The sequence below is a fragment of the Macaca nemestrina genome, chromosome 13 (assembly GCF_043159975.1).
Source record: "Macaca nemestrina isolate mMacNem1 chromosome 13, mMacNem.hap1, whole genome shotgun sequence".
Lineage (NCBI taxonomy): Eukaryota > Metazoa > Chordata > Mammalia > Primates > Cercopithecidae > Macaca > Macaca nemestrina.
In genome coordinates this window covers 68,762,995-68,777,703 of record NC_092137.1, presented here as the reverse complement: position 1 = coordinate 68,777,703, position 14,709 = coordinate 68,762,995, and the positions used below count along the sequence as shown (strand labels likewise).

Sequence of the window (14,709 nt, the reverse complement as noted above, 5' to 3'; positions counted from 1 at the left end):
AAGAATGATCTCATGGGACAGTACCAGAGCCCAGCTGCCCTGCATGTTCTTGGGACAGTTCTATCCACATTCCCACTGCTTTGGCTCCGGCCATGGCTCAAAGGACCCACATGCAGCTTGAGCTGCCACTTTGGAGGACGCAAGCCATAAGCCTTGACAGCTCTCACATGGTGTTAAGCCTGTGGGTGCACAGAGTACAAGAGTGGTGGATTCTTGGCAGCCTCCACCTAGATTTCAGAGGATGTATGGAAAAGCCTGGGTATCCAGGCAGAAGCCTGCTGCAGGGGCAAATCCCTTACAAGAGAACTTCTACTAGGGCAGTGCAGAGAATAAATGTGGGGTGGCAGGTCCCACACAGAGTCCTCACTTGGGACGCTGCCTAGTAGAGCTGTGAGAAGAGGGCCACCGTCCTCCAGACCCAAACATAGTATATCTACCAACTCCAGCCTGTGAGAGCAGCCTCAGGGGATGTACCCTGTAAAGTCAGAGGGGTGGAGCTGCCAAAGGTCTTGGGAGCCCACCCTTTGCATCAGTGTGCCCAGGATATGGACATAGAGTCAAAGATTACTTTGGAGCTTTGAGATTTACTGACTGCCCCGAAGGGTTCTGAACTTGTGTTGGGCCTACAGACCCTTTGTTTTGAAACAGGGATGTTTACTCAATGCCTATACTCCCATTGTTTCTTAGAAGTAAATAACTTTTGATTTTACAGGCTCATAAATAGAAGAGATTTGCCTTGTCTCAGGTGAGACTTTGGACCTCGGAGGTAATGCTGGAATGAGTTAAGACTTTGGAGAATTATTGGGAAGGTATGATTGTATCTTGCAATGTGAGAAGGATATGAGATTTGGGAGAGGTCAGGGGAAGAATGATATAGTTTGGGTATTTGTCCCCACCTGAAACTCATGCTGAATTGTAATCCATAAATGCTGGAGGTAGGGCCTGGTGGGAAGTATTTCAATCACGGGAGTGGGAATACCTCATGGCTTGGTGCTATCTTCTGAACAGTGCATGAGTTCTCGTGAGATCTTGTAATTTAAAAGTGTGTGGCTTGTTCACAATAGCAAAGACATGGAGTTAACCTAAATGCCCATCAATGATGGACTGGAAAAAGAAAATGTGATATGCATGTGTGTGTATATATACACACACACACACACACCATGGAATACTATGCGGCCATAAAAAGGAGTAAGATCATGTCCTTTAAAGGAACATGGATGGAGTTGGAAGCCATTATCCTCAGCAAACTAATGCAGGAACAGAAAACCAAATATTGCATGTTCTCACTTACAAGTGAGAGCTGAATGATGAGAACACATGGACACAGGGTGAGAAATAATACACAGTGGGGTCTACTGAAGAGTGGAGGGTGGGAGGAGGGAGAACATCAGGAAGAATAGCTAATGGATGCTGGGCTTAATAGCTGGATAATGGAATGATCTGTGCAGTAAACCACCATGGCACACGTTTACTTATGTAATAAACCTGCACACCCTGCACATGTATCCCTGAACGTAAAAGTCGAAGAAAAAAAAAGTGAGTAGCACCTTTCCTTCCCTCTCTCTCCCTTGCTCCTGCTTTCGACATGTGACGTGCCTATTTCCCCTTCGCCTTCTGCCATGATTGAAAGCTCCCTGAGGCTTCACCAAAAACCTAGCAGATGATGGCACCATGCTTCCTGTAAAGCCTACCCATGAGCCAATTAAACCTTTTTTCTTTTCTTTTTTTTTTTTTTTTTTGGAGACAGGGTCTCACTCCGTCTCCTAGGCTGGAGTACAGTGGTGCAATCTCAGCTCACTGCAATCTCTGTCCTCCTGGGGTTCAAGCAATTCTCCTGCCTTGGCCTCCCCAGTAACTGAGATTACAGGCACCCACCACCACGCCAGGCTAAATTTTTTTTTTTTTTTTTTTTTGAGACACAGTCTCACTCTGTCACCCAGGCTGGAGTGCAGTGGCATGGTCTCGGCTCACTGCAAGCTCTGCCTCCCGGGTTCACGCCATTCTCCTGTCTCAGCATCCCGAGTAGCTAGGACTATAGGCGCCTGCCACCATGCCCGGCTAATTTTTTATATTTTTAGTAGAGACGGGGTTTCACCGTGTTAGCCAGGGTGGTCTCGATTTCCTGACCTCGTGATCCGCCCGTCTCAGCCTCCCAAAGTGCTGGGATTACAGGCATGACCCACTGTGCCTGGCCAAGCCTGGCTAATTTTTGTATTTTAAGTAGAGACAGGGTTTCACCATGTTGGCCAGGCTAGTCTTGAACTTCTGACCTTAAGTGATCTGCCTACCTTCACCTCCCAAATTGTTGGGATTACAGGTGTGAGCCACTGCACCCAGCCTAAATCTCTCTTCTTTATAAATTACCCAGTCTCAGGTATTTCTTTATGTCAATGCATGAATGGCCTAACTACATGTGCCAATTACATGTATTTTAAACATCTTCTCCCTGTTGTAGTTATCATTTTCATTATAGTGTCTTTTGATAAATGAAGTTTCTTATTTTAATTTCATTGGCTTTTTCCAACTGTTTTCATGGTTCATGCTTTTTATATCTTGTTTAAAAACCCTTCCCTACTCTAAAGTCATAAGGGTTTTTCCCTATATTATATTCTAAGAGTTTTATAGTTGGACTCTCACATTTAATCTACCTGGAGTAGATTGTTGGGTCTGCAGTAGGGGTCTATTTTTTTTTTCCAAACAGATAACTGTCCCAATACCATTTACTGATAAAAATTCCTCTTCCCCACTGACACACAATGCTAGCCCTGGCCCAATCAAATTTCCACACACATAAGTCCAAATCTAAGGTTGCTTTCAGTTCTAAAATTTTATTCAACTGAAGGCACTAAAACTTCTTGTTAAGACAGAACATCAATCAGTTGTAACTTAAAGAAATATTTTTGAAGAAGAGACACCCAATACCAAGAGAATCCTGACTTCAGAAATATAACAACAAGAAAATACTACACAGAGTTCAAAGAACCTGAGCTCTCATTCCCATTCTAGAATTTGCTGAGTATTTAAGATCAGACATTCTCCAGAAGGCTGTGACATTCTAAGTTGTCAAAAAAAAGGTACTCAAAAAAGGATAAAAAAGATCTACCTTCTCCCATGTCCAAACATCACACTTACGGGAAAGTTTAGAAAATTACACTAAATAATATTTAAATGATCATACACAGAGGTAAAACGTAAATAAATCATTCCAAATTTTAGTTTTATATCTAATCTCATGAGGAATTTTTGCTCTAGCTTCTAGCATTATTTCTACTACAGTTTTGTACTCAAAAGACACCTGTTAATGTAATACATAGTGGTTTTATGATCTGAGTACCATCTAATTAAAGACTCAGTAGAAGTGAAGAGTATTTTCAAAAAGGAGCCTTTTTATAACTGAACACTGCTAAAATCCCACATGGAAATTTGGCTCACTACATACTGGATAAAATTTAACTCAAGATAAGATTTTCGACTAATAAAATCACCTTTAATGTGGGCATACTTATTTTACATTATTAGTATTCTTTTGAATAGCCACAGAAGTACAAAATATAACTGAATAATTTTCAGCCAAGTGTAGACACAACTCCAACTAAGCAACTTTATTAAAAGCCAATTTATAAAACATTTTAAAATATAAATGTCCTTGATTAACACTGAGAAAAAATGTAAATGTTTAAAATATTCATGCATTAGTAAATATGACAGTTTTCTAATGACCTATTTTTGATATAAAAAAATTTAATGCCATGTCAATTTTGTTATAAGAAGGGTTTCTTCTTATCACTGAGTAAATAAAGAGTGTAAAGAGAAAACCTGATACCTACTGAGTTGTCCACAATTCCACTGGTTAATTTGCTCACAAAATAAATGGACACAGTGGCACAGCAGACACTGGAGACTCAGAAGGGTGGTAGTGTGAGAGGTGAGACAGGGTTGAGAAATTACCTAATGGGTACAATGTACACTATTCAGGTAATGGTTACGCTAAAAGCCCAGACTTCACCATTTCACAATATAACCATGTAACAAAACTGCATTGTACTCCCTAAATCTATATAAATAAAAAATAATCATTTCTATATATGTTAAGTTCCTAAAATGAATCACTCACCATTTACAAATATTGTGCTACTACAAATTTTTCAGATATCACTGGAGCAAAAGCAGAGGTGAAAAAAAAAAAGCTATAACAGGAGTTAAAAGGTATTAACCAAGAGCTTGCCTTCATAACAGAGTGAAAAGTACTACTAGTTTATTGATTTGTTTTTCTATAACATCCGCATAGTTATCAGCAGGATTTGAATATTAACAACACAAACCAGAAAAGTCTATTCATCTACTGCAGGAGCTGATACTTTCTGGTTTGGTATAAAAAATAACTAGAAATCCACTCATTAAGGACTATTTAAATGATCTACTTACAAAAAATTAAGTACTCGCTATAAAGTTCCTCTTTTTGTTAACATGAATTATAGAGCAGTAAATCTAAATCACGTAGAAAATCAGTGGTAACTAATGGTTCCTTCACTTGAGGAGGCAAGGGTAATATTAAGCCAGAATTGCTATTTTGAAAAAAGTAAATCTAATAAACATGTTCTATTAGAAAAGGTAGGATAAGAATTTCAAGATCTCTCTATTCTTTCCTTTAATATGCTTTAGTAACAACAACAAAAAAAACTTATTTTAAGCCATGGTAGTCCATTGGCAAGGTGTTAGAAATTGGGCACTAGAGAATAACATACTTTTGTAAAAATCTATCATGTTCCCACTCCTAGATGTGCCATAGATAGTTCTCACTACAGCGTTTACTCATGCATTCAGCAAATATTAATTAAATACCTACTATGTTTTAGGCACTATGATAAACACTAGGGATACAAAGATTAGTCAGAGTTCCTATATTCAAGGACCTTGTGATTCAGTATGTCATCTCAGAAGAATAAGTTATCTGGAGAGGATACAGAGATGAATAACTAACGGTAAATACAGTGGCTCCTACAGGAGTATTGACTCCAGATATTAACACTTTTTCAAGACACTAAGATAATGCAGAATGACGATGAGACATAAACCCTTTTAAAAATTATTTATTCAAGGTTGAGATAAGGTGAATACATTGAATAATTTTTTATTCAAAAAATTTCCAAGTACTAAAATTTAAAAGATGCTTTCCAAATTTGGAAACAGTTAAACATAGGATAAAAAAGCAAGTACTATCTGTGTAAAAGAAGGAACTAACGCTATAACAGGCGGTTGTATATAAAATATGAAAATACAAATTGGTTTAAAAAGGTTATAAATTAATGAATTTAATTCCATGAAATTTTACCACCATACGATCTAGTCTAAAATAAATGGACCCTCATGCACATATTTCATTCTCTTACACAATAGACTCTGCAAAAGAAAAGGAATAATCACATTGTATATTCTTAGAAACTGGCTGTCCCCGCATATCATCAGTGATTTTGCAGCAGGAAACTATAAAGCAAACAATTAAAATTCTAGCCCTCAACAAAAACTTTCAAATTAAAATCATTTTTCAAACCTCAAAGTTGAACAAGGTCTAAATTTCAGAACTATTCAACTCTACACACAGTGATACAGAATGTGTTAAAATATCCCTATAACATTTAAGTTACTTTGGTCACTACCCCAGCTCAAAAAAACAACCATTACATAGTTATGGGCTTTCTTATTGGGTATTATTTGGCGTATTCAATTTTAAACCAAATCGTAATGTACACATGAACTGGCAGTCACCTTTCATTAAAATTCTAATTATGTAAATGTGGCATTGTCCTATGAGAAAATATACAGTTTTACTCATAGTTTAGATCTTTATCTCCTAATTATTTTCTGGCAATGAGAAGGATATGTTCTGACATTAATTCCCTATTCCCATAACCTTAGAAAATAGGCACCTCTGCTTGGGAACTGAAAGGGTAAGAGATAAAAGTTAAAATGAATCATTAATAACATATTTACCGGTTTGATTCGCAGCTGACCACCTGCCACCTCAAGAATGGCATGTCTTCTGGATACTCTCTTGTCTGTTATCTATACAGTAAAAAAATTAAAAGATTAAGAATGGCCACCTTCTTAAAAAGCAACAAAACAAAAAGGCAAACAAAACCCCTGGCAATGTTTCTGAAATCACTAGACTAGCTATGAAATACATCATTCATTCAACAACTATATGTTGAAATGATTGTCCTCATTTAACGAATAATGAAACTCAGAGATTAAAAAAACCTGCCCAAAGTCATGGAAGAGTCAACAACAGAGCCTCAAGCCTAGAATCTAACGGATCCCAAAACCTTGCATGATAGTTTCCATTCATGACAGACATCTACTGGAGATTATTACCAAGAAAATTCAAAAATAGGAAAAGTATCTATATAATATATACTTACCAGAAAACATTTCAAATACAAGAAACATATAGTATGTAACGATGATAAAGGTTTTCAAAGGAAGAGATCCCATGCTCAAGGATCTGGTAAGTGTAAAAGGGTCTGACTGTAGGCTTTGGGGTCAAAAAGACCCAGATCAGGCAGAACTGCATGCAAACTCGGGGGCCACCAGCAGCACTTACGAGTTCAGGAAGGCAAGAAGCGGAATGGTGAAAACCAAACATTGGCAGTAAGAAAGAAATTAGCATTTTTTAAAAATATCTATTTGCTTCCTGTTTTGAGCCAACAGTGTTCTGCTTATGCTCACAATAATTCCTGCATACCAAAGTTCAAAAATTGTTTGCATTTTAAATGCTGACAGTGCCAATCAAAGCTTTCCCTTTTCACTGTAAACGCAATAGTTAAGATTGCCTTTTTTATTTATGGTTGATTGATAATGAAAACATGTTAAGCACCAATTTCACTAACGCCATAACTACCGACCCCATCTCTTGGTAACCTTGGTATGTAGCACTTGAATGGGGCATTATCCGAATGAGGACCAAAATTATCAGTAAAAAATAGACCATGCCAACACATAAACTCAATTAAACCTATTAGTTCCACAAAAAATGTGAAACTGCCAGTAGTCAGTACTCATTTTTTTAACCAGAGAGCAGTTCCACACTTAAGGCTGTGACATATAGACAGTAATATCAAGCATCACAATGAGTATCACATGAATGAATTTTTTATAATCTATTGTTAGCCACAATGGCCATCCAAGAAGTACAAACTAATATCTATTCTTTCAGAAAAAAAGAGGCTAAAAATGTAAAGATTCCTTTCTTCTTCCCAGAATGTACCTTAGCCGGCTAAAAACAACAGCAGTTATCTGATGACTCATTGCATCATTTGCACAGAACTTTCGCTTAAATGTTGTGATTCAACATAACATTGCCATAGCTATTATTCACACTTTACATAGAAATTCAAAGTCCTTGGCCGGGCGCGGTGGCTCAAGCCTGTAATCCCAGCACTTTGGGAGGCCGAGACGGGCGGATCATGAGGTCAGGAGATCGAGACCATCCTGGCTGACACGGTGAAACCCCGTCTCTACTAAAAAATACAAAAAACTAGCCGGGCGAGGTGGCGGGCACCTGTAGTCCCAGATACTCGGGAGGCTGAGGCAGGAGAATGGCGTGAACCCGGGATGTGGAGCTTGCAGTGAGCCGAGATCTGGCCACTGCACTCCAGCCTGGGCGGCAGAGCGAGACTCCGTCTCAAAAAAAAAAAAAAAAAAAAAAAAAAAAAAAAGAAATTCAAAGTCCAGAGAATTTAGGTAACTTGGGTAGGTCACTCTCCAAGTAGGCAGTACTCCAAAGCCACACTCTTTTTAATAAAAATAGGTAATAGGGAGGGTGCGGTGGCTGCAATCCCAGCACTTTGGTAGGCTGAAGTGGAAGGACCGCTTGAGCTCAGGAATTTAAGACTAGCCTGGGCAACACAGTGAGATCCCCATCTCCACATAAAGTAAAAAATTAGTTGGACAGGGTGGCATGTACCTACAGTCCCAAATATTAATACTTGGGAGGCTGAGGTAGGAAGACTGCTTGAACCCAGGAGGTCAAGGTTGTAAAGCCATGATGGGCACCACTGCACTCCAGCCTAGATGAAAGGATGAGACCCTGTCTCAAAAAAAAAAAAAAAAGGTAATAAATGTGAGAACACATTTATACATGACTATACCTACATGCAATCATTCAAAAGTAATTTCAAAATATGCACATTATTCTGTGACTGAGAGTAAGCAATTCCTATTTCTGACTTGGATACCAAAATCTCATTACTTCAATACAAACCAATTTTCTAACCAACAGAGTAATAAGCTACCAAATATAAAACTATGGCATATAAAGATGGTTCCTTTAACAGTCCACCATCTTTCTTTCCTCTTTCTTCTTTCCTCTTTTAAACTGTATTTTTTCAGGAAGCAATAAATGAACTTTTCCTATCTCTGTCTTTCTTTGAAGTAGGCTTCACTGACACTACGAAGATAAAAGACATTTTAAGTAATATAAAAGTATAATGTGACCTCTAGTGGACATATAACTCCACAACAGTGTAATTTCATTACAAGCTATGTGTCTTTATAGAATACAAAAAGAATTCTATAAACGGTCTTTGAAATTAACATCACTCAGACATTTATAGTGTTCCTTTTAAAGTAAACCCCTAAATAGTGAATACGTGATAAAATAACCATTTGCATTTTCTCAATGGGAAGTGTAAAGGTTTAATAAATTATCATTAAAACATTTTAATTTCAGGATTGATATACGGAGAGGGGTAGGGAGCAAGTGACAAACAGATTATCCTAAAGATCTGATTATCTGCTTTAACAGCCTATCACTGCTCCTTATACAGAGTGAATATCCAACACATTTTTATTATTTATTAATTAATATATCAACTGTAATAACAATCAATTATCAACAGCAAAGCACCATTCTAGACTTGTCATGTATCATCTTTTTCAGTCTTCACAAAACCTGTGAAGAAGATACTATTATTATACTTCACTTCATAGGTGAGAAAATGGAGGTACAGAGAGTTTAAGTAACTACTCAGTTACACAACCAGTAAGTAGTAGGGCCAGGATCTGAACCTAAGGAATCAGATTCCAGAACCATTCATGCTCTAAATGTTGTATCTCATCCTTCAATATCATTACATGAAACCTAAAGCAAAACCTCAGTTTTTAAGATGATTTACCCAGTTTAACTGTCAAACTAGAACATAGTAAAGAACTGAAAATAAGGCAGAAATGGCCATTTAATAACCAAATAGACATTCAGAAGAGATTCAGATCCTAAATAAAGCTCCAAGAGGCCCTCAGACTTTCATTTGGTCCTGCTTATCTAATGGCATACCTAAGTCTAACAAGATATGTCATCCAAATTCTTAATTCTCTATTCGTAAAGTGGATAGGATTTAGTAGACAGCATACTGACAATAGGACAAAATGACTGATGTTAGTCTACAAGTGGAAAGAGAAAGGCTACTAAAAAGCAAAGAAACCCAAGGACTCAAAAAGAATACACTGGTTAGAGGCCATTTAGGGTAGGACAAATAGCATAAATTACTTCAAAATATACTGAAGGCTTGCCCAAGTTTACTTACTTATTACTAGAGTCACCAAGTTTAAATTAAAACTTCAACTGAAAGTCAGACATTTCACATCTTAGAAAGCCATAAAAATAGTTAAATTGAGGAATTCCAATTTTTATAGAATAGTTATAGTCACCTAAATTCTAATCACAACACACATTCTTCAAAGAAATAAACAAATAGAGCAAACAAAACCACCCATATCTCATCCCATATCTAATGCAAAACTAGGAGATGGAGATTACAAAAAACTTTAAACTTACATGTAAGAGAGATGAGAAATGCCAATTTCAGAAGATCAAGCCCCAGAACTTATGCTGGAGCAGAGAAAATCAGGTGGCAAACGACAGAAAAAGAGGAGAGAGGGAGTGGGAATCTAGGGGTGCTGAAGCACAAGTATCACTCCCAGAAAAATTAAGTCACACTTTTAGTGGGAAATACTAAAAACATATTTCAGATCCAACATTACAGAGGCCAAGCTAATAGAGAATCCAAAAGAGAGGCATAAAAATATGTGGAACCAGGTATAGCAAGCGCAGTAAAGGCACCACTTCTCAGAAAGGAGAAGGATACTTGGAAGAAAAAAATAAATCCAGTAGTATAGATTTTGGCTTCAAAATACCATTCCCCACTAAAAGAAACCAGAGCTCTTTTGAGAAATGTCATATTCCAGGTCTGAGGCACAAAAAGTATAATGTGGACCTAGGATATCTTCTTGTGCCAGAGGACAAAGAAATGCTCAAAAATTGATGGGTGCATGTCAGAAGGACAGAGAAACCAGTGCGAAAAAACTCTCACTGACCAAATTTAGAATGATTTGAGCACCAAAATAGTGATAATACTGGAATACAGGAAATTGAATCGCAAAATAATCCATGATTCCGTACCAATCCACATAAAGTAAAAAATTAGTTGGACAGGGTGGCATGTGTTTATAGCTCCAAATATTAATACTTGGGAGGCTGAGGTAGGAAGACTGCTTGAGCCCAGGAGGTCAAGGTTGCTATGAGCCATGATCACGCCACTGCACTCCAGCCTGGGGGACAGGGTGAGACCCTGTCTCAAAAAAAGAAAAAAAAAGATAATAAAAAAGATTCCATATGAATCATGGATTATTTTTTGATTCAATGTGCTGTATTCGAGTATTATCAGAGGGTAAGGCTGGGAGAGATGCTTTTCTTTATAAAAGAATGCCAGCTAAAGTAGAAAAAATGGTAGAACCAAAAAAATCACTATTTTTTAACTATCAATGTAAAAATTAAGTTAGGAAAGGATAAAAGGATGTTGATTTCCTAATAATAAAAAGGTTTGTTGGGAAAAAATACTCATGAAGTCTCAGTATCACTCCACAGATTACTGACAAAGGAAATGGCAGATGAACTGTGAAATCCGGCAGATACCACCTTATCAAGGTGATTACACTTACCACATCACCACAACAGGACAAACTGATAGATGTGCTTCCTAATGCAGTACTCTGAATAAACATCACCTACTTAATATTTTCACCAAAAATGTTTAATGTGAATCAAATTATGTGCAAACAATCAAACAAAAATTGTGGGACACTCCAGGAATAATTGGCCTGGACCCACAGATGCACCGATGTCATTAAAGACAAAAGGCAAGAAAACCATTCTAGATTAAATGAAAAAAAATTTAACTGGATCATGATTTTTTTTAAAAAATGCAAAAAGCACATTACTGAAAACGATGTACAAAACTGAGTATGGAACATTAAAATTTATGGTACAGTTACACATTTCTAGAATATAATAACAGAATATAGCTATATAGAAATGTCCTCATTCTCAGGTGACACATGTTGACATATTTAGTGATGAACTGCCATAATGCATGTATGTACTTTCAACTGTGTTCAGGAGAAAGAAAAAAATGTGCACGCGCGTACACACACACACACACACACACAGGCATATTACAGAAGAAGAAAAATCAATGCCTTATTTGATTAAATTGCTGTTTGTCAAATTTCTGTTACTTGTAGTCAAAAGCAACTGTGATTAATACACATTCCTCTAACCATTGTTATATTTATTTTTTTTTTAGAGATGGGATTTTCCCATTTTGGCCAGGCTGGTCTCAAACTCCTGGCTCCAAGTGATCTGCCCACCTGGGCCTCTCAAGGTGCTGGGATTACAGGCATGAGTCACTGTGCCTGGTCTTAAACTGCCTTTTTTTTTTTTTTTTTCAGGCTAAGCTTCGCTCTGTTGCCCAGGTTGGAATGCAATGGCACAATCTAAGCTCACTGTAAACTCTGCCTCCCGGGTTCAAGCGATTCTCCTGCCTCAGTCTCCCAGGTAGCTGGGATTACATGCATGTGCCACCACGCCTGGTAAATTTTTTTTTTTTACATTTAGTAGAAACAGGGTTTCAACATGTTGGTCAGGCTGGTCTCGAACTCCTGACCTTGAATGATCCACCCACCTCGGCCTCCCAAAGTGCTGGGATTACAGGTGTGAGCCACCGTGCCCAGCCCTAAACTGAATTCTTAATATTGTTTCTTGAATGTGAACAGGTCTATTCTTATATCACTTTTGTAGTGATACCATGAGGATCCTTTATATTTGACTTTCTGGTTTTAAATATTAATAGAATACTTCATCCACTATGATATACATACAGGTCCCTTCTCTAGTTTTAAGATACGAAGATTATACCAGAAGAAAAGATAAACACATGAAAACATAAAAGAACTGTTTATGATCTGTTTGTTACCAAATACGTATTTTTGGTATTTACTGAAGTCAAACAAAACGGAAATTATCTTATGATGTGACGAGCAGAAAAATTTAGCTATTTTGAATCAAAGTCTGTGATCTCTTTGTTTAACTGCAATTCTCAAAATTCTAAGAACTAAAGAAACAACCCTGAATAAAGTAAAAGCAGAAAAGCTACTGGATCTTGAAATAGAATAGGGTGGTACCTTTCATTTCATTTTTTGTGTATATACAATATAGACAACACAAGTTAATTTTTTGTAAAATGCTTTTCTAGAGAAGTTTCTGAACATCATAGACCGTTATATCACATTAATTCAATGTTCTCATGTAACTTGGTTCCTGTAAATATAAGAACAGAAAATAGTTCGTTTTTCAGTATAAACTATATTACAAATTGTTTTTTAGTATAAACTATATTACACAGGATATTATTATAGTACAAATATAGTACACAGGATGTATATTATAGTACAAATTGGTTTTCAGTATAAACTGTATTACACAGGAAAGGTTAAGACAATTATATGATACTTTATACTTTAATTTTATAAAAATTATCTTGTATGAATAAAATCAGAAAGATGGCTGACTAGAGGTGCCCGATGCGTGCCCTTGCCCCCTAAAAAGGGACCCAAACACAGAATTAACAACTACAATTCAACTGGAGTGTCTGAGGGAGAGCACTGAAGTGCTGCAAGGGAGTGGCAAGATCCCTGTGGAGCACAAAAGCAGGATGAAAAGAGGTGCAAGGCACCCTGCCTCTGCTGTCCCATCTCCCCAGTGAGACTGGCTGGGAGCCAGGAGGGACTTCTTACAGGGTAATGGTAAGCACAGGGCCCCATCCACAGAAACTTGCAGTCCTCACTGCAGGAGAATCCCACAGTCCTTACAAGCCTTGAGCTGTTTGGAGAGCTACCTGGAATTTACAAAGCTACATTACTCCACAGTAGGAGCTCGTGTTATGTACTCCCCACCCTTGCATAACCTAAGCTGCTACAGCATAGCACCTTCTTGAAACCAGAGACACTGCTGGAGGGTGTCCTGCTCTGGGGGCCAGTAGCCACTGTGTCTCTCTAGCTTTGAGGTTCTACCATCATTCCATAAAGACCACATGAAGGACTGCAATGCAATGACTCCAGTTACTGAGAGCCTGGGCCCAGGGACAGTCATGACTCTGGTACTGCATAATGGGGAAGCCAAGCCCAGGCTGGCCAAACCACCACATGCCTGTGCCCCCAGCTGCAGAAACAGCATAGCAGCCCACCCCCGGTACGCCCTTCCCCAAGCTAGCCAAACCATTGTGAGCTCACATCCCAGCCAGAGAAACAGCAGACCACCCCCAAGGGGCATGCCACCAAACTGGCCTAATCATTATGTGTCCATACCCCCAACTGAGGACACAGTCTGGTGGAACCACCCTAGGCGGACATACTCCACAAACCAGCCAAACTGCCCCACCCCTGCAGCCCTAGCTGGATAAACAGCCTGGTGGCTCTTTCCTCAGTGAGCCAGACCCTGAGCAGCCAAACCACAACATGTCTGCACCCTAAGTCTCATAAACAGCCCAGAGAGCCAGTCCCTGAGCTGACCAACCAGCTGCACACCAGCACCCACAGCCTGAGAAGCAGCCTAGCAGACCTGCCCTCAGTAACCCAATCTCCAAGCCAGCTGACTATGTGTACATGCATACCCCTGGCCCAACAACCAGCCTGGCGAGCCCATCTCTGGCAAAGTCATACCACCACCACCACCACACACTTCCACAGCCTAGGCCATTGAGGAACTTGCAAACATTACTAATATGGGTTACAGCTGAGGAAACTGTACAGAGACCACACTACTGTGCTCACTCAGAACCAAAGCCAATGCACTCCACCCATCAGACACCATAAGACCCATCTAAAGGAATAGGTCTTTCCCTGTGAAAGCTACTTCATCAAATTAGAAGAGGCAACTATTCCACCAGATGAGCAGATATCAATATAGGGACACAAGAAACATGAAAAAAAAAAACACGACACCCTCAAAGGAACACATTAATTCTCCAATAGCAGACTCCACAAAAAGAAAGAAATTTATAAAATGCCAGAAAAAGAATTCAAAATAACCTTAAGAAAGTCAACAAGATAGAAGACAATGCGGATAACCCAATAATTCATTAGCTAAATGAGAAAGTCAACAGAGAGAAACATCATAAAAAAGAACCAAACAGAAATCTTACAGCTGAGGAATTCAGAGAATAAGAAAAAATAAAATCAAGCCTTCCCCAGACTATATCAAGCAGAAGAACTTCTGAACTTAAAGACTAAGTCTTCTGAAATAACCCAAAGCAAAGAAAAAAGTATTTAAAAGAATGAAGAAAACCGATTGAATTTATGGGACACCATTAAGCA

At 38.3% G+C, this 14,709-nt stretch overlaps 1 protein-coding gene across 2 annotated transcripts in view; it reads right to left on the bottom strand.

The window, feature by feature from the left end:
- LOC105465189 (aprataxin and PNKP like factor) overlaps positions 1-14,709 on the bottom strand; it is a 94,741-nt gene that overhangs the window by 65,951 nt on the left and 14,081 nt on the right. For both annotated transcript variants that reach the window (XM_011713463.2, XM_011713462.2), the window contains exon 2: positions 5,995-6,066. In XM_011713463.2, coding sequence (XP_011711765.2) covers positions 5,995-6,066 — 72 coding nt within the window. The remainder of the gene's footprint in view (positions 1-5,994; positions 6,067-14,709) is intronic.